The sequence below is a fragment of the Exophiala mesophila genome (assembly GCF_000836275.1).
Source record: "Exophiala mesophila strain CBS 40295 unplaced genomic scaffold supercont1.6, whole genome shotgun sequence".
Taxonomy (NCBI): Eukaryota; Fungi; Ascomycota; class Eurotiomycetes; order Chaetothyriales; family Herpotrichiellaceae; genus Exophiala; species Exophiala mesophila.
In genome coordinates, this window is record NW_015622509.1 from 2,226,148 (window position 1) to 2,243,623 (window position 17,476).

The window sequence follows — 17,476 nt, forward strand, 5'->3', positions numbered from 1 at the left end:
AGAGTGCCCTGGAGAGAGTGCCCTGGAGAGAGTGCCCTGGAGAGAGTGCCCTAGAGAGAAGTGCTATGTGGAGGGTGCCCTGGAGAGAGTGTATAGTAGTAGTGACTTCTGGAGCTCTGTACGCGACTTAGCATTAGTTGCAGCCGCTACTCGCTACGTATATTTTATCCCAACCACAACCCCGGTTGCCAAGGCTCATTCACACACGACGATGTAATCTGCACAATGGTCATCGTGTGCTGACGCTATCATTGTCATCCTTGACGCTGGCGCAAGATTGCTAGGCCCTTTTTCTGGAACGATGGTTCGACCAACTCAATGTACATACTTGGATCGGAAGAACACGCATGCAGATGACATGGGTCTGCCCATACAAGATCATCTCCTGCCTCTGCCCTCCTGCCTGCCAGTCGACGTGCAGATAGTATCCGAATTTCAAGCATGGAGGAAATGCCGGTGACACAGCTCTAACTTGTTCTATCACCCTGGTTAGGGTATTGAAGATGTTTATTCGTAGCTTTGGGCATCATCATCGGGTTTTCTATCCATGCGTATGTTGCCATATGCAGGAGCCAAATCAGATGAATGACTCGACAAGGCCATGTGCTGGCTATTCCTCGCACTTGACCTCCCAGCATGACGAATCTCGCATAGAGACTGTGTAACTGCAGACTCGTACGGATGGATTCAGACTATCCAACCCTCCGTCTCTGGACATGATGCTCCTGGTTGGTGGGTGAGGCCATGATGGTGTGTCTTGGAGCGTGGGTCAAGTACCTTAAGTTGTTCACTGCACCTTGAGCCCTGCACTCCGCTGCATTCGACCACTCGTCATCTGCACCTCTGCCAATCTGTCACGTCTGTTCAATCTTGTCCCCTGCCGACTACCCATCAGACAACACACCACACTACCACAACAACCACTCCGATCGCTACCACTACTACAGCCGTATTCGAGACAGCCTGCCGCTCTTGCCATCCTCCCGGCCTGCGAATTGCTCCTATGCACAAACCTCAACCTCATTTGTCGCTTGATCATCTTCACCAACTCGACTAGCCACCAGGCCATGGTTTACAAAGTCCCCCGCCCTCGAGCGGGCTGATCCCTCAGCCATACCAGGCTGCTCCACAAGAATGTGTCGATAATGACCCTGGTTCAAAAGCATGTCTACCTTGCCACCTTTGCTGCATTCGTTGCCTGGGGCTTGGCTGTTCGGTCGCTGCCGATACTGCGATTCATCGGTTACGCCTTCACCGCCGGTGTCTTGCTCTCTCTATGTCTCCTTCTCGCCGCCACTCTCTTCTTCTCGAGGCCGCGCACCAGACAAGGCAATGCACGCCCTCTAAGTAGCCCAATCCCAAACTTCTTGATCCCTTCCAAGTGGGCCTCCGAACTAGCCTCCCTCGACTCCTCCCGGCAATATGATTCGGTCGACCTGTACGATCGGTCCTTCGTCGTCTCCCAGGCCATTGATAGGCTGATAGCTTTGGCCCTGCGAGATTTCGTCTCCTCTTGGTATGGAAACATCACCAAGCAACCAACTTTTGTCAATGAGGTGGATAGAAACATTCGCGCAGCGTTGGAGGAACTCCGTGATCGCATACTGCGTCAGGACATGGTCAATATCCTCGTGTCCAAGATTGTGCCCATCGTCACAACCCATCTTCGGGATTACGACCATGCTGAGCGCTTGGTCCGTGGTAGAGCATTGAATAGAAATGTGACCGAGTCTGAAGAGCTCGAAATGGCCATCGCCACAAAGTATCGAGACGGCAAACTACACCCCGCTGCGGCCCTCACCTATTCCGACACCAAAACTGTCCAGCAAGGCCACCTTCGAAAAGTGCTGGTGCGCATCTTACCCGACCTTCTCTCGCCGAGTATGATGGGCAGTCGCGCTACCATGGTCCTGGTCAAGGAAATAGTCGCCTGTGCAGTTCTCTTTCCCGTCATCCAGTTGTTGGCTGACCCTGACACCTGGAATCAAATCATAGAAGCCTACGGCAGGACAACTCTTCAGGATCGAAAGACAGTCAAGCGCATGCGTGCTGCATTAGACGAGCATACTTCTCCACTTCCGAGATCCAAACCCGAGCAAGAACTGCCCCGATTGGCTCCTGGCGACAGCGAGCGTGCGTTTGAGCGTTTTGTTAGAGCCATTCGCAAGACCAGAAACCTTTCGGACGCTCGTCGTTTCCGAAGTTCCATTGCTAGCCAAATCCAGCGTGAAAGCCTCGTTGAAGGACAAGATCCGGTCTATCTGCGACGTCTCGAAATGGCCAAGCGCGTCCTCGATCAAAAGATATCGAAATTGAGTCAATCTTCTTCGGCTCCACCAATCAATCAGCCACAGCCTGATGCGCGCTCTTCGACCCCTGCCAAACCTCGTGAATGGACCTTGATCGACATCATGCATACCGCCTCAGGGCTCTCTTACTTCATGGAGTACATGGACCGACAACGCAAAATGTCCTTGGTCCAGTTCTGGGTTGTCGTGGATGGTTTCCGCAATCCTCTCGAGGACGACTTTGGTGACGAGGGAATCTCCGGCTTCCAGCAGACTTGGACAGATGCAGACCGTATGGATATTGCTCAAATTAGCGAGGCGTACATGACGAAGCCTGAGCTGGAGATACCCAACGAATCTAAAGAAGCAATCAGAGCCTTCCTCGTCGCTGGAAGGAACGCAACTCCACCGCAATATCGGGCTGCAAGGACTGCAATCCTGTCCGCTCAATCCGCTGTCTTGGAAGACTTGACAACAAATCATCTCCCCAATTTTCAGAAATCGGACCTCTACTACAAATTTCTTGCATCGGTAGAAGTTCCTGCCGCAGCACAGCGTGTGCAGAGCGCAGGCAATATCAGCACATTGAACACAAATGCTCCCGCTCCTTCTGCAAAGCCAGCTACCCACCTTGTTACTACTGCGAGGTCTGGCCCTCAGGCTGCTGCCAAGGCTAAAGACTTACGACGAGCCGCAGTGTCTTCCTCGGACGTCCGCAGTTTGGGATCCTCCAAACTATTCGATGATGACCTTCCTAGACGCACTGGTCCCTCGGCGCCTCTCTTCGACGACGACTATGATACAGATCCACTCGCGCACTCCACCAATAGCCTGGGTCATGAATCGTTGAATGATGATGCGGTGGAGCAACGCCAGGTGATTGAGAGCATGGAAGCAGCCATGAATAACATTATGACTGGTGCTCCAATGGACGAGACCACAGGATATGATGAAGATGCTCTTTTTGGGTCTCCCACCTCTGCGGTGAGATCGACCAAAGCGGCCGACTCTCCACGTGGCTCGGTTGACATACAGGGCAGTGACAGCGCATCCTTGTTCAAACCGAAGCCGAGCCTGGCAACTCTCGGTCTGGTGAACACGGCCTCCAGGATTGGTGTTTTCCGAGACAATGACCTTTTTGGCGACGAAGAAAAGTTCTTGGAAGACGAATACGTCGACGAGGGGGATGAGGATGGCAAGAATGGAGATATCGATCACGATGAGATTCACGAAGCTGCGCCTGGTGATCTGGGTCTCGCTGAAGCCATTGCAGCTCTGACGAGTGACATTGAACGACTGGTGTCACAGGAGGGAGTCGTCGACGCTCTGACGCGAAAGGCCGAATTGACCAACAATGTTGCCGAGCTGAGAATCCTGTCCAAATCGAGAGCAAGCCTTCAGCGAGAGATCCGACGGAAGGAGCTGCAGCGACAGCAGTATATCATGCAGGAAAGCGACAACAGTCTGTATGGACGATCGAGGATCTCGATTGGTTCAATAGTGGTGGGCAAAGAAGAAGATGGCCGAGAGTTTGCGCTGTATGTGATTGAGGTTCAGCGACAAGCAGGTGACCAAATGCCGGCGGCAGCATGGGCTGTACCGAAACGATACAGCGAATTCCATGACTTGCATCAACGGCTGCGACGGCGGTACCCGTCGATTAGGAACCTGGAATTTCCCCGAAGAAGAATGGTAATGAAGCTGCAAAAGCAATTTCTGCAAAATCGCAAGCTTGCCCTGGAAAACTACCTGCAGCAGCTATTGAAGATGCCAGATGTCTGTCGCAGTCGAGAATTCCGAGCATTCCTTTCGCAATCGTCGATTGCGGCGCATGACTCGAGCAATGGATCCGAGACTCAGGACATTGTCAGTCGATTGTACAACTCTGTCACGGATGGGATGGACGAATTCCTCGGCAACATTGCTGTACTTGACCAGTTATCAGTAGCCGGTCAGAACTTGATCTCCGCTGCAACTAGTCAGCTGGGGATGAAGGAAGCGAGCATAGTTTCACTTGACGCAGGGCCAGTGGCAGAAGCAGAAGCGGAGCTAGCAGCATTCGAAGACAAGGAGCTTGAGCCATTTGTCAAACCCATTTGCGACATTTTCTTGGAGACATTCGAGCTGAACAGAGGAAACAATTGGCTTCGAGGCCGGGCCGTCGTTGTAGTGCTCCACCAACTCCTCGGTGGCACAGTGGAACGCAAGGTGCGAGAAGTAGTCAAAGGCTTTACTTCGGACGAAGCACTTTTGAAGTATGTCACGATGGTCAGCGACACCATGTGGCCGGGTGGAGGAAAGATGCGAGAATCCAAACCGCGCACCACAGCAGAGAAGAAAAAGACCAAATCCGAGGCGGGCATGATGCTGGCGACGCTGGTGCCGGACCTGGCGGCGAGTGTGGTCGGGCGTGCAAACGCGCAGGCGGCAGCTCGAAGAATCTCAGCGACTATGAACAATGCACGATTGAACCAGCATTTGGTGTTTACTATACTTGACGAACTCATTGGTGTGTTGTTCGAGCCTGTTAAAACAGGAGGCGAAGGGAAGGAATGAACGGAGAGATCTGTGAGGTTTGATCGAGCCTGTTCGATAGAGGTCTACCACGGCCGGCAGACAGAAGAGCATGATTCTATTGTTGTATGAGCGTTTGAAATACAGCATGGCGGACAGGAATGGCCGCTCGGGTGCCATGTCACGTATACATGTGATGTTGATCGATAAGACTTGTCCAGGTCATCGTCATCGTTATGATCAAATTTGTTCGATCTTTGAGTTATGATACAAGAGATGTTGTATAGAGATTTTGTACACAGACCCCCTTGGGCGTAACCTCTACCATGTCAGCGGAACCACCAGTTAGCACTGGCCGTGACTCCAGCACCAGTGCCCTTGACACTGTGCCACCACCCAGTAGGAATGAACAGGGCATCACCCGTGTGAACAGTGATTTCCTGCCCATATCGCTTAAGAATATCCGAGTAAGGGGAATCACGGAGTGATGGCGAAGAGGAAATCGTAGAAGAGTCAGGTTGAGATCCTGAACCTGGCAGGGTTTCAGGGTGATCAGGCCAAATTGCACTGTGAAGAAGCGACCGTTCTGGACCTTGCATCATTTCTTCACCACGGATTCGGGAGGACGAAGAAGAGGAGGATACTTGCGTGTGAATGAGATCGAAAATGGCATCGCCGACAGTCGGGGGAAGGAGACGGATGATCTTGGATCCTGCCAGTTGAATGAATAGATTAGGGTTGGGATCTCGGTGGAGGGGAGTATAGGTGGGTGGACGGCCGAGCCAGAGAGAGGAAGAGTAGATGTCGCCTCTGATCCTTGGGGGTTGTGGAGAGGAGGTTGAATGGGAAGGAGAATGGGGCTTGGATTGGGAGTTTGGCCTGAGGAGGGAGGGAGTGGGGAGATCGAGTTGTAGGGCTGGAGGGAGGTCTTCAAGAGAACATTGGGCGAGATAGATGGAGTGGTGGTCTTTGGAGTTGGATGGTGAAGTTGAAGAGGCGGAGGGGTGTGGAAGATCCTGGTCCGTGGCTGATGGAGAGGATGCTGGACTGGTGTTGGACAGATAGCTCAGGAGAATCGATAGTGGTGCTTCCACCCGGTGAAAGTCTTGTTTCCCAGAAGCATTTCGAGATGTCAGTTCGAGTGAAACGAGGGTATCTTGATACTCGGCCCAGAAAGATGGTTGTAACTCAGATGATGGTGGTGGTGGTGGGGGTGGTGAGGACGAGGGAGTGGTATGTCCGCCATGAGAGGGTTGGATCACATCCACATTGTCACCGGCTCGAGGCTGAGGTGGACAGTCGTTGTGAATGAACCATTTGGAGCAAGCAGGAGGTAAGATGTCCGGACATCTGGGAAATCGGTAAGGCAGACTCTTTGCGTACGCAGTTGATTGGAAGTCTTGAGCATCCCAGCTTGAGAGATATGGAACCTGCGTTAAAGCAAGCTGGTCTGAACAGGATGATGACCGACTTGAGGGGAAGGAATGAAGTTGTCGATTCCAAGTGGTTCGCAACTTCCCTCTGAGATGACAAGCCAAGGGAGAAATCTTGGATGCCAGGGTCAGCCAAAAGGCCATGGAACTTTTTATCGAGGCATGTGCTGTTCCAGGTCTATATCTTCTTCTCATCAACATCGGTGCTCTCATGAGATGGACTGCGTAAGGGATCTTGTTTGCATTGCTTTGACGTTGGTGATCCAAATGAGGCAAGCTCAAAATGAAGAATGTCTATCACGTGATATAAGATTCTGGTCTGAGAGTTTCGGACTCATGCCTATACCTACAGGACACCCCTGCGATAGGCGCTTCAGCCCTCAGACTTGTTTTGTTGGTCACATAATCAAGGACCAGTGAGGCCCTAAAGGATGTCCATAATAGGTATACTTAGTCATGAGAACCCCCCAATGCATTCGACTATTCCCTTATCATGATTAGGAAGCAAGTTCCGAGATCGATCAGAGTCCCCGCATCGAAAATGCTGAAATCACATCTGCTCGCATTCAGGCATCCATTCAACTTCTACTCCGTATATCTAACTATTGAGTGAATCCAAAGGGGAGTGTTCTGATCGGGGTACTTGGCCCGAAATTCGGAATCTTGCTTGTGGCTCAAGAGCCTGGTGATTTTATGAATACTACGAATCAGTAGGGCCGAGGGAGGCCTGAAAAGCCGAGAGGGGCCCCGCGAACAAGCGATCAAAACGCTATGCCAATCACGACAGGCCCCTCGGGCCCTACCCCTTGGAACTGTGGGGTATCACAAGCTCCCATTTCTCGTTATCAATTACGGAGTACTGAGAAATGCCGTCACTTGACCATTGCTCGCTCTTGTTTCACATGGCATCCGCAACTGGTGGCCTGCCCAGGCCACCGCCCTTCTAGGTAGAGTCACTTGGGGAACTTGTACTGGAGATCAACTCCAAACGGATTGGTGTCCTTGTTTGCCATACGAACCATCGCACCACTTTTTATCCCATCCCATCGTGCCTTCTCCTTCGGTCCTGATCGCGGGCAGTCAACTTGCGTCAGGCAGGCACGGCAGTCCACCTCCGTCTCCTTCTGCATCTTCATAAACATAACTGTCGCTCCTGCCTCACTCCGCCCATTTCTTTCTTCCAGCCTCTAACCTCTACTCTCCCCATTGCTCGTTCACCCTGATCGACTCTCTCCCTCCTCAACATGGCTCCTCCGGTCGACCAGATTCGCCATGTCACCAATCCTGATGGCACTTCATACACCTACTACCCCCTCGCCGTGATTGGTGCCGGAGAGTCGGGCATCGCAATGGGATGTCGACTGCGCCAGGTTCTAGGCTTCGACCAATTCCGCATCTTTGAGCGAAAGTCCGGTCTTGGAGGAACATGGTATGCCAACACTTACCCTGGCATTGCCTGTGATGTGTAGGTCCCCTAATTTCAGAGCAGACAGTCCTCACTCACCTTTGCTGACTTGAACCCCTCACCAGACCTGCCATTCTCTATTCCTACTCTTTCGCCCAAAACCCATATTGGACTACTTCCTACCCTTCAGGCGCCGAGATTGTCGAGTACCTCTACCAGGTCTGTGCCAAGTTTGGCGTTCTCGACAAGATTCAATGCGACACCAGTGTCAAATCCTGCCGTTGGCTCGAAGATCAACAAGAGTGGGAACTCGTTCTTGAACATCTTGCTCCAGGTGTCGGTGACCTAGCAACCTACGAACGTAACGCCCTCGAGGCTCAAGGTTCAAAGACAATCCTACGCACCGAAATAATTCGTGCCAAAGTCGTCGCCTCTGCCGTTGGTGGCCTGGTTGAGCCCAAACCCCCGCTAGACGTTCCTGGCCTCGACACATTCAAGGGTGACGTCGTTCATACTGCTCGCTGGAACAAGGATGTCTCTTTCCGCGACAAAAATGTCGTCGTCGTTGGAACGGGTTGTTCCGCCGGCCAAGTCGTTCCCGCTCTTCTCAAACCTGAATATGGCGTCAAACACATCACCCAACTCATGCGCTCCCCGCCATGGGTCGCCCCCGCCTTTGGAAGCCACGAAGTCCAGTTCTTCAAAACAACCGTTCCCAAACTCTCACGACTCATTCCTGGCTTCCAGAATGCCCTCCGCAAGCTTATGTTCACCGTGATGGAGCTCGAATTTATCGCGCTTTTCCGTTCCACAGAGGCCTCCCGTGCCAACCGAGCCGAAAAAGCCAAACAGCTTCTCCGCTATCTACATAAAAAGGTTCCGGAAGAGTACCACGAAATCCTGACTCCTGACTACGAAGTCTTTTGCAAACGACGTGTCATGGACGACGGCTGGTTTGCCTCGCTCGGAAGCCCCAAGGTCGACCTCACTACACTGCCCCTAACATCGGTCCAGTCCAATTCGGTCACTCTGGGTCCTGGGAGACACTACCCACCTCTGTCCAAAACCTCGTCGCATGCACCAGTAGAAGAAAAGTCCATTCCAGCCGACGTCATTGTGCTTGCCCATGGATATGCTACCAATGAATGGCTGCATCCCCTTGAAGTCATTGGACGAAATAATAAATCACTATCCGAGGTATGGGACCAACGCGGTGGTCCCCAAGCGTACATGGGCACGGCCATGGACGGCTTCCCTAATTTCTTCCTCATTTTTGGTCCCAACACCGCCACAGGTCATAGCAGCGTCATTCTCGCAAGCGAGAACATGGTCAATTACAGTTTGAAGTTCATCGCTCCAATTCTCAAAGGCGACATCAAAACGTACGAGGTCACCGAAGCTGCGGAGCGAAAATGGACCTCAGACCTCCAATCTCAGTTGAGGAAATCCATCTTTGTCTCTGGCGGATGTCATAATTGGTATACCAATGACAAGGGTTGGAACTCGGCCACATATCCGCGTGCCCAGATCGACTTTACGCTGAGGTGTTGGTTCCCCGTGTGGAGTCACTGGAAGGCTCAATACACGAGCAAAGGTTTGGCCAAGTGGAGATTGAGCTTGCTGTTGAAATTATTTGCAATTGCAGGTTTGGGTTATGGAGGATTGTTTATAGCCCGGAATGGGAAGAATGCTGCAAAGGAGATCATCTTCACGGCCATTAAACGGCTTCGACAGGGTCTAGCTAGAGCCATTGCGCCGTCTAGCTTGTGAGTTTCGGATCAGCCATGCACTCATGGTCTGACTTTATTGTCCTGACAGGACAACGATCAGAGAGACCAGGTGCTGCATTGCACGGCAGAGAAGAACTAGATAGAATGCATGGCCGATAAAGGCGATTCTTTGAAATAAACTGGTACCCTCCTGCTCGCTCCTGCTCCTGCTCAACAAGTCTGCATACATACAGTTTGAGCTAGTATAGACCCATCCAGTGAGACAGATACTACCTACCCAGTGAGCCGGACCACCCACCACCAAATATAAATTCAGTTCTGGCATACTCCTTCTGTCCCTGATTCATTTCCCTATCTACTCATCTCCTCATGCTCCTCATTTCTTCAATTCCCCACCCTGTAATACGACACGAACATGGCAGCATCTTATGTACCACCATCATCACATCATGTGATGACCCTGATAACCAGAGGAACAGTAAAGTCGTGCATGGTGTGGCATGGTTACTGTCAACGTCAAGTCAACGTGACATGCCTCCTCCATGTCATGTGTGTCGTGCAACAACGCAACCATGCAACGTCCTGTAATACGATAAAAGTTCCACATAGAGGCGGGGTCTGTCGTGGTTGGTGGGAGTCTGTGGTGGCTGGGGTGGTCACCGACTCCATTTCTGCCCTTTTCCAGTTGTTGACGGCTTTGGACATCAGCGTGGCCTGCCAAGTGTCCTGACGTCCTTGTCACTCTCAGCATGAAATCGCACAGTCATCCATCATCCTCAGGCCCATGTCCAAATAGGACCACGGTAGAGGCGCGGTCATTCAGCATGTCCGCTGATTTACAACAATTGCGGTGGTACTGGGGAACCTGCCGTCCTTTTCTCCTTTCCACTCGGCTTTTGCTCTGCAGTAACAATGCCTTCATAACAACTCTGCATTTCGTTCCATCATATCCATTTTGGCGTTTCTTGGGGTATCTCGACACCAGCTTGTTGCTTGGAAGTGCTCGATTTCCGTTTTGGCCTTGCCTTGGACGAACTTGGACCTAGGTTGCCCATTGGTGCATCGCCGTCTTTGTCAGGGTCGAGCTTGACCCCGGTTTTGGTTCCACTGTAGCTTTGGCTGCCCATGATTGCATCGCCATCTTCTTCGGCTTCCACTTCTCCCTCATCTTCCTCTTCACCTGACATGGCCTGTGGCTCATCATCAGGGTCGCCGTCAACGGTGCCACCGTATGTCTCATGATATATTCTTGCCTCGTCGAGTTCGTTGATATCGGTTGGTTTCGAGCGTAACCACCTCATTCGAGGACCACTTTTGGCTCTTTCAGAGACTTTGAAGCCATAAATTCTCGGCTCGTAGATTCTGCCTTTGCCCAGACCTGGCACGAGGTTGTGGCTCGCAATTCCGTTGATTTGAAGGGGCTGTGGTGGTAGTGGAGGGATGGCGGTGGCAGATGAAGACGATTTGTCGTCCTTATTGTGAGGCAGCCCGGCGGTGCCTGGGGGTGGGGGTAAGGTGAGGCTTGAACTTCGACTAGCTGTCATGCCAGGAGTAGCACGGGCGATATAGGCGTCGGTAGGACTCTGGACGTTTTCAGCGTCTTCGTTGGTCTGCATGTTGAAATCTCTAGCGAAGCGTCTCTTGAGAGGAGCCACGTCAACCTCAGGGTAAGTCATGAAGAATAGGCATGGGAATGTGGTGCCAAAGAAGGCGCCATCCACGGCCTGGAACCTTGAATTGGGCGGGGTATAGACATCCGAGCAGCTGGGACAGTACAGCTTGACGGTTTGTTGGCCCGGTGTGTCGGTCAAACCCACAGGCAGAACCTTAGCTTGAGCACAGTATACTCTTGGGCAGAAACCAAAATGTGAGGATTCATACTTTTCCATCATCTGCTGGATGCCAGGTCTTGAGGTGATGTACCGGGCGTGGATGAGACCATAAAGAAGTTCGGCCGATGATTCAATGACACTTGTGTCCGACGAGGTACGCCCGTGCCGCCTTCTATTGGCAGAGACGCCAGACTGCCTTCCACCGTTCTGGTTGGCTACGGGGTCATCCAATTCGTCCCCCAGCAGCCCGTCGTCTTCCTCTTCTTCCTCTTCCTCCTCATCCTCAGACAAGCCTGATGAGTTGGTATCGGAGGGTTCGACATCAAGAATCATCTCCAAAGCATCCTTGTACATGGGCACCTGAGATTGAAGACCGGTCAAGTTGAAATCATCCTCGATAAAATCTTCGCTGACTTCGGCAAAGTATTCGTGACCGACTAGATTACAGAAGGTTCCGATCCAGCTGTCTGGACTCTGCTCGGAGGATTGAGACATGTCGGAGACGGTGGCTGAAGAAGTGGTAAAGTGTTGGTAGTAGAGGGATTCAGAGTACTCGGACTCTTCGAGGTGGAGCCTGTCCAGGCCAGGGCCCAGAACGGAGACCTGTGTTGCAGACAGGTTGGATTTGAGGTGGCGAGAGTGAGGGAAAGATGGTTTGTTGGTGTGATTTGGAAGGCGCGATCAGAGGTGGGAAGTGAGACTTTATCTGCGTTCAAGGACGCGGAGGAGGAGGAGGGGTAGAACGGTGTTGGGAAACTAGAGAATGACGGTCGATCTAAGATGGTTCACAGGACAACATGGAGAAGACAGTTGAATGAGACTTGTGACTTGCGATTCCGCTCTAGAGTTGGCCTGGGATAGTGATTGTAAAGGTAATGAATGTCCTCAACGTGAAATAGAGTGCGCTAAAATGGACTGCCTCAAACCACTGTTGTGCAAACGGTCAGGCAGCGAGGAGGAAGGAGATGAGACGGTGAATTGGTGGGGTGGGAGTCATAGAGCGCGAGGATGGAACATTAGTCGGGAGAGCACAGAATGGGATGAATGATGCTGGACGTGTACGACCTGTTGTTTGTACAATGAGAGGGAGATAGCCAGGATGTTGGATGGTGGACGGTGGGTGGATGGGTGGATGGTGATGGGTGCGTGGAGGGGAACGGGCGCAGTTTTGCCATGGAGCCACACACGAGACTTGAACAGAACTGAAGAACTGAGAGCAGCTGCCAGTTGAAGCGCGATTAAGGGGCTTGGCATTTATGTTCATCACGTGATTATAACTTCACGGGTGTCTGATATCAAGAAAATGCCTATTCTGTATCCCATCCTTGTCAGGGGTCTGCCTGCATCAGAACAGCTCATTCATTATCCGAGTCAGCTCAGGCTCGTTACCAAAGGCATTGTTAAAACCCTCTGCAAATCCCCCATCATCGTTCTGGCCCATGAAGCTAAATGCGTCCGGACCGGGGGTAGCGTTGGCCCCGTATCCCCCAGCAAGCTCAAATAGACTCGATAGTTCATTCGTAATTTGCAGTGCGTCGTCTGGACTCACCCCAAGTTCGTCGTGCCCATTGATGTTGCCGTTGCCGTTGCCATTGAGCCTCTGCTGATTAGGGAATTGAGCAAAGTCAATCTTGTGTCCAGCCAGCCCAGCCATGGCGACAGCGGCGTCTGAATGGGGATCCTGTCCGGGATCGACAAGGTTGCCACCCCCTTTAGCCAAAAGGCCGATCTTATCGCCCATTTCTTTTAAGCCTCGCACAGTTCTCCAAAGCCGTTTGGACACATGGGATTTGGTACTGAACCCCTTGACAAGCTCAATGGCTGAGTAGAATTCCGACCTTGTCTGATTACAGAAGACAGCTGGAGCATGGGCCACGGCCAAAAACAATACCGCCAGTGCCTGGACGAGGAAGTAGTTGTAAAGGACCTGCTGTGTTTTGTAGATGTCCGACTTTTCGTTGACAGTAGTCAGAGTATTAATTGTATCCTTTGCGACATCAACGACGTTTTGTGCATAGTGACGATTCTCCATGATGCTGGTGGCGGAATGTAGAATCGGGCGGTAGATGGAAATCCGAGCTTGGTTCCTCCGCATGTACATCAACAACCGCAGACGTTGGAGGCCCCGCCCAGCACCTTCGTTCTCACGAGCGAGATCATGACCATTAAACCTCAGGTGTTCAGGGAGATTCTGATACCATTGCAGGATTTGATAGTCCAGGAACCCGATTTCGTCCTTCTTGGTATTCCTCCCAGCTTCGTAGGCGAGATTGTGATACCACACCTTGGTGGCAATCTGGTTGTATTTTGTAATGTGTCGAAGATATGGATGGCTCTCATCCTGCGGAAAATGAGTCAGATAGATCCGCACCACCGTAGGGTCACGACTTACTGGTTCCGGGAGAGAAGGATCGATGTCTGTGTCCTGCAGAGCAAATGGCATTCCGGTCCCAAAACTCCAGCGACGATCGAGAGCATACACAGCCCAGAAGATCCTGATCGCTTCTTGATACTCGGCCTCGTTGGTGAAGGACTTGAGCAGCGAGTCCTTGCGATGTAAGCCCATCTCGATGCACATACGAGCCGCTATGCCAATGAAACGCCATGCCTGGGCTTCTTCATCCTTCTGAAAATAATACTTGGCCTAGCCCCAAATCAGTACGGTTTCCCCAGGTAGAAAAATGGTACTCACGGTCAAAACGGTCAGCTGGACGGACTTGATGTCAATGGCCATAACCAGTTTCAAGTCAACCGATGCCTTGGCGCTGTCGAAGAAGCGCTTGCCGAGGTCGCTCCGGCCGTGGCCTTCAACGATTAGGGTGACGGCGAGAATCATTTTTAGGATGGTGGTGTCTTCATCGTCAAAGCCGTCCGCGCCAGGCAAGCCGGGTTGACCTAGTCCGGTCCTGAGAGAGGCGCCGATGAATTTGTACAACGCATTAGCGTGTTGCAAGACCTTCTCCATATTCACAACCGGATACATCAGACCAATTTCCTCCTCGTATATGCCGCACAGACGGACGACCTCGTTGTAATCAATCAGCCAGAGAGGATCCTTGGAGGGATGTGGAGTCACTGCTGTGACTTGGACAGGAGAAACGGCACGACTTCGGTCTCCAGATACCAGACCTTCATCAATATTGTTGTGTGTAGTGATTCCCATGGTTTGTAACGAAGACTTGGCCACGTCTAGGCCATATAGGGTACTGGTCGGACCATGAAACTGAGGGAGGGCCTTTTGAGAGGGACGTTTGGGGGAAATGAGAGGAGGTAACGTCCTGGACACGGACAAGGGCATGTGACGTACAGAGGTATCTTGGGAGAAGGTGGAATCGATCCCACCGTTATGACTGGCGTCTGGCCTATTTCGAAGCTCGTTTAGGCTGGCGTAAAGATCGTTGACCTGTTCCTGCAGCAAGGCGATGTGATCACGCATCTGACCAAACTCGCTGGGTTAATATTAGCGAGGAGACAAAGCCAGGTGGTCTCGGAGACAGGAGCATACACTGAGTCTTTGAGAGAGTTGGTACAGCAGTTGGGAGCGTAGACGCAGTCGAGGGAGAGATTTCCACACCGCTGACATGGGGTTTGGCCATTGCACTTGATCTTGCGACGTTTGCATTCATTACTAAACCCATGTTAGATTTTGAGGCAGGTGAGGTGCGCACTCAGTGGCTGCTTCAAAAAGGCAATGTCTCACCAAGCGATAGAAATATATCTGTTCCTCTTTGACCTGGTGTGCGCGTTGCCATTAGCATTGGAGCCATCCTCAGCTTTCCTCTTCTCAGCATTAGGCGGCGGCGGCGAGGCATCTGATGCGACAGTACTGGTGACCATGTTGCTGCACTGTCACGATCACGACTGTCGTCCTTTCGTGGATGTGGCGGGGGTGAATTGTGGAGGAGGAAATGATTCCGCGTCGTGAGATTTGGATAGGTAGAGAGGAAGAAGGACGGAATTATGGGTTGAGATTGGGGGTTTGGATGTGGGAATGGATGTGGTGATCCGCGAGATCTGGGGGGGTTCGGGGCTTAGGGGCTGGGGGGCTCAGGGACCCCTCTGCCCTACTTAGAGCCAATTAGACGCATTGCTGGGATTTCAGGCTCCAATCATGGACAAATATGAAGTAAATAGGCGACCTCTGAGAGGCCGAGGGACTGACCCAGCTGCCCCTCAGGCGGGGTTATCCAGCCAAATCCAAACCCAAACTGCCTGTGTTACAGGGGAGGGAATATCCCCCAGGTTGTCAACCGGAGACTGAGATGACTTGATCATCCCGCTCCTTAAAAGTACAACGCAGGCGGACAGCACGTGCAACCTTGGCCAATGGGCCAATTGACCTCCTGGCGACCAGACAACACCGTCGGTATATAATTCTATGCCATATCAACTGTCACAGATGGTCAACCTCTTCAGCATCAGACGTATATCAGTCGATGCAATTTAATATCCTGACTTGCTCTTGGCCTTTGATGCTTCCACACTGATGGTTCGATGGCAGAAGGATTAGCTTGACATGCTATCTTACTGGACATGTGAACGGCAATCTTGTGTAACTTCTTTAGCGTCGACCATGCACTCTGTGATCCAGTAGATTGGCCATATCTCACGCATCCCCTAAGAATAGACAACACCCGTGTAGGGTAAAAGAAACCTCGTTGCAACATGAAGAATAACAATATTAGCCGAGGATCGCGATCGCTCATAAGGAAGAGGTTGGGATCCACGTCAATCTTGACAAGAGCCCGTGTTCTCTCAAGGGGAAAATACTCCCAATGAGGCACCGGTGCGATCCTGACCATGAACATCTTTGCAAGGCATTCCATCTCCAAATACATGCTCCGTTTGCAACAGCTTGTATTGAAACCTTGAAACATGGCCCGTCTGTAGAACGGTAATCATGATCCGTTGAATCAGTGCTTGATTCGGGCGAGGAGCGACGGGGAGTGCAATGGGCTCCAGATCTGGATGTGGAAGCGGTAATCCTTTCCAAGGATTGGTCTCCTTTAGACAGTGTCCTGCGCAAGCATAGCAGGGTATGGTCCTCCTTCCGAGATTGGCACTTTGGGCCCCATACGTCCCAATAGGACTGCTGCTTACCAGTGACCGCCGGTTGCGGATAGGGTGAAGTCACTTTGGGGGCCAAAGGTTCCCAGTATTACCCAGCAGACGTCGCCATTGGGGCCAATTCAGCCCTGGGGAATACATACAGTAGTTGAGTCCAGCAGGGTGGATGCATGGTACGCGATAAGACAAGGGGTGATCGATGTCCTTTTGATCAGCGGTTGTAGACATGTCCTGATTTGCTGTTGAGACGACATCAAATCTTGGACGTGTGTGTGGTGCATGCGTACGCAGAAACCATAGGGTCCACATTCTGACCATCATATCGGGTTTGAAGCTCTCGCCAGACCTCTTTACATGTCTCCACAACATCCATAGTGGACGTTCAACTCGGTCAGCGTAATTACTCACCCACAATCGTGTCCTCAACAAGTTGTTTTTTCCACGGGCGACAACTTTTAGGAGATATCCGACGTCTCACCTGCTATTGCGATCACTCCAACATGCATGATGGATGCAGCCAGAGCCACATCTCCGGAACATGTGCTCCCCTACCGTCCTGAGATGACAGATCTCTGACTGACAAATGGAGCCGGGAGTGGAAACTCTCCTAGGGACCCGCTCTTCGATAGCAAGGTAGGTACATTTCGCAGACAGATGGAATTATTGAGACATGTGGTTGCAGGCCAAGGATGGCGTGACTAGGTTTCAAAGCTGTTGAAAGTCTGGAACTGGTTAACTGAGAGAACATAGACAACCTCATTACATTGCCCGATTGTCCAAACGAAAGACCACTTGGGAAACATTGGGAGGTGTGTCAATCCTGCATCAGGTAAAACATGGGGTTTACAGACACATCGACGAATGGTCGGAAAATTGAGACCAACTCGACCAGTTGGTTCGGCACCCCAGGGTCCGCTGAGATATAATAATAGGCATGCTTAGAGGGTTGAAGCCTCTCTCCCTCTGCAGTTGCGGATGTTCTGCCCCAGTGCTATCCATTTCGCCAGCAGCCTTGCGTCTGTCAAATCAGGTGGGAATAACGTAGCTCGAGGGCAGCCGCTGAGTTGCAGGGTTTTGGACCTAACTCGGCGGTGTAGTCGAAGGGTGGACTTCACCTAAGGGCAGGCTCATGTCCATTTCCCAGTTTCGACGAGACGTCCAAGTAGACGCAGGGAGGCTCTTCTGGAGGGTCCAGGCAGGGATCGGA

General features: G+C 51.8%; 5 protein-coding genes across 5 annotated transcripts; 2 read left to right on the forward strand and 3 right to left on the reverse strand.

The window, feature by feature from the left end:
- Positions 1-893: 893 nt before the first annotated feature.
- On the forward strand, positions 894-5,117 carry PV10_08684 (uncharacterized protein). Its single transcript, XM_016373737.1, has one exon. It carries the CDS (start codon positions 1,146-1,148, stop codon positions 4,842-4,844), a length of 3,699 nt encoding a protein of 1,232 aa, XP_016220648.1. The 5' UTR covers positions 894-1,145; the 3' UTR covers positions 4,845-5,117.
- Positions 5,118-5,131: 14 nt separating this feature from the next.
- PV10_08685 (uncharacterized protein) lies at positions 5,132-6,417 on the reverse strand (the record flags this gene model as incomplete). The annotated part of the gene is made up of 1 exon (XM_016373738.1): positions 5,132-6,417. The coding sequence occupies exon 1, from the start codon at positions 6,377-6,379 to the stop codon at positions 5,132-5,134; it is 1,248 nt and encodes a 415-aa protein (XP_016220649.1). The 5' UTR covers positions 6,380-6,417.
- Positions 6,418-7,293: 876 nt separating this feature from the next.
- On the forward strand, positions 7,294-9,430 carry PV10_08686 (uncharacterized protein). Its single transcript, XM_016373739.1, has 2 exons — positions 7,294-7,700; positions 7,766-9,430. Exons 1-2 carry the CDS (start codon positions 7,480-7,482, stop codon positions 9,408-9,410), a joined length of 1,866 nt encoding a protein of 621 aa, XP_016220650.1. The 5' UTR covers positions 7,294-7,479; the 3' UTR covers positions 9,411-9,430.
- A 60-nt stretch (positions 9,431-9,490) lies between these two features.
- On the reverse strand, positions 9,491-12,373 carry PV10_08687 (uncharacterized protein). The gene has a single exon (XM_016373740.1). It carries the CDS (start codon positions 11,695-11,697, stop codon positions 10,315-10,317), a length of 1,383 nt encoding a protein of 460 aa, XP_016220651.1. The 5' UTR covers positions 11,698-12,373; the 3' UTR covers positions 9,491-10,314.
- A 75-nt stretch (positions 12,374-12,448) lies between these two features.
- PV10_08688 (uncharacterized protein) lies at positions 12,449-15,062 on the reverse strand. The gene is made up of 5 exons (XM_016373741.1): positions 14,903-15,062; positions 14,708-14,830; positions 13,895-14,651; positions 13,595-13,846; positions 12,449-13,543 (listed from the first exon to the last, which is right to left on the reverse strand). The coding sequence occupies exons 1-5, from the start codon at positions 15,037-15,039 to the stop codon at positions 12,548-12,550; spliced, it is 2,265 nt and encodes a 754-aa protein (XP_016220652.1). The 5' UTR covers positions 15,040-15,062; the 3' UTR covers positions 12,449-12,547.
- Between the last annotated feature and the right edge of the window lie 2,414 nt (positions 15,063-17,476).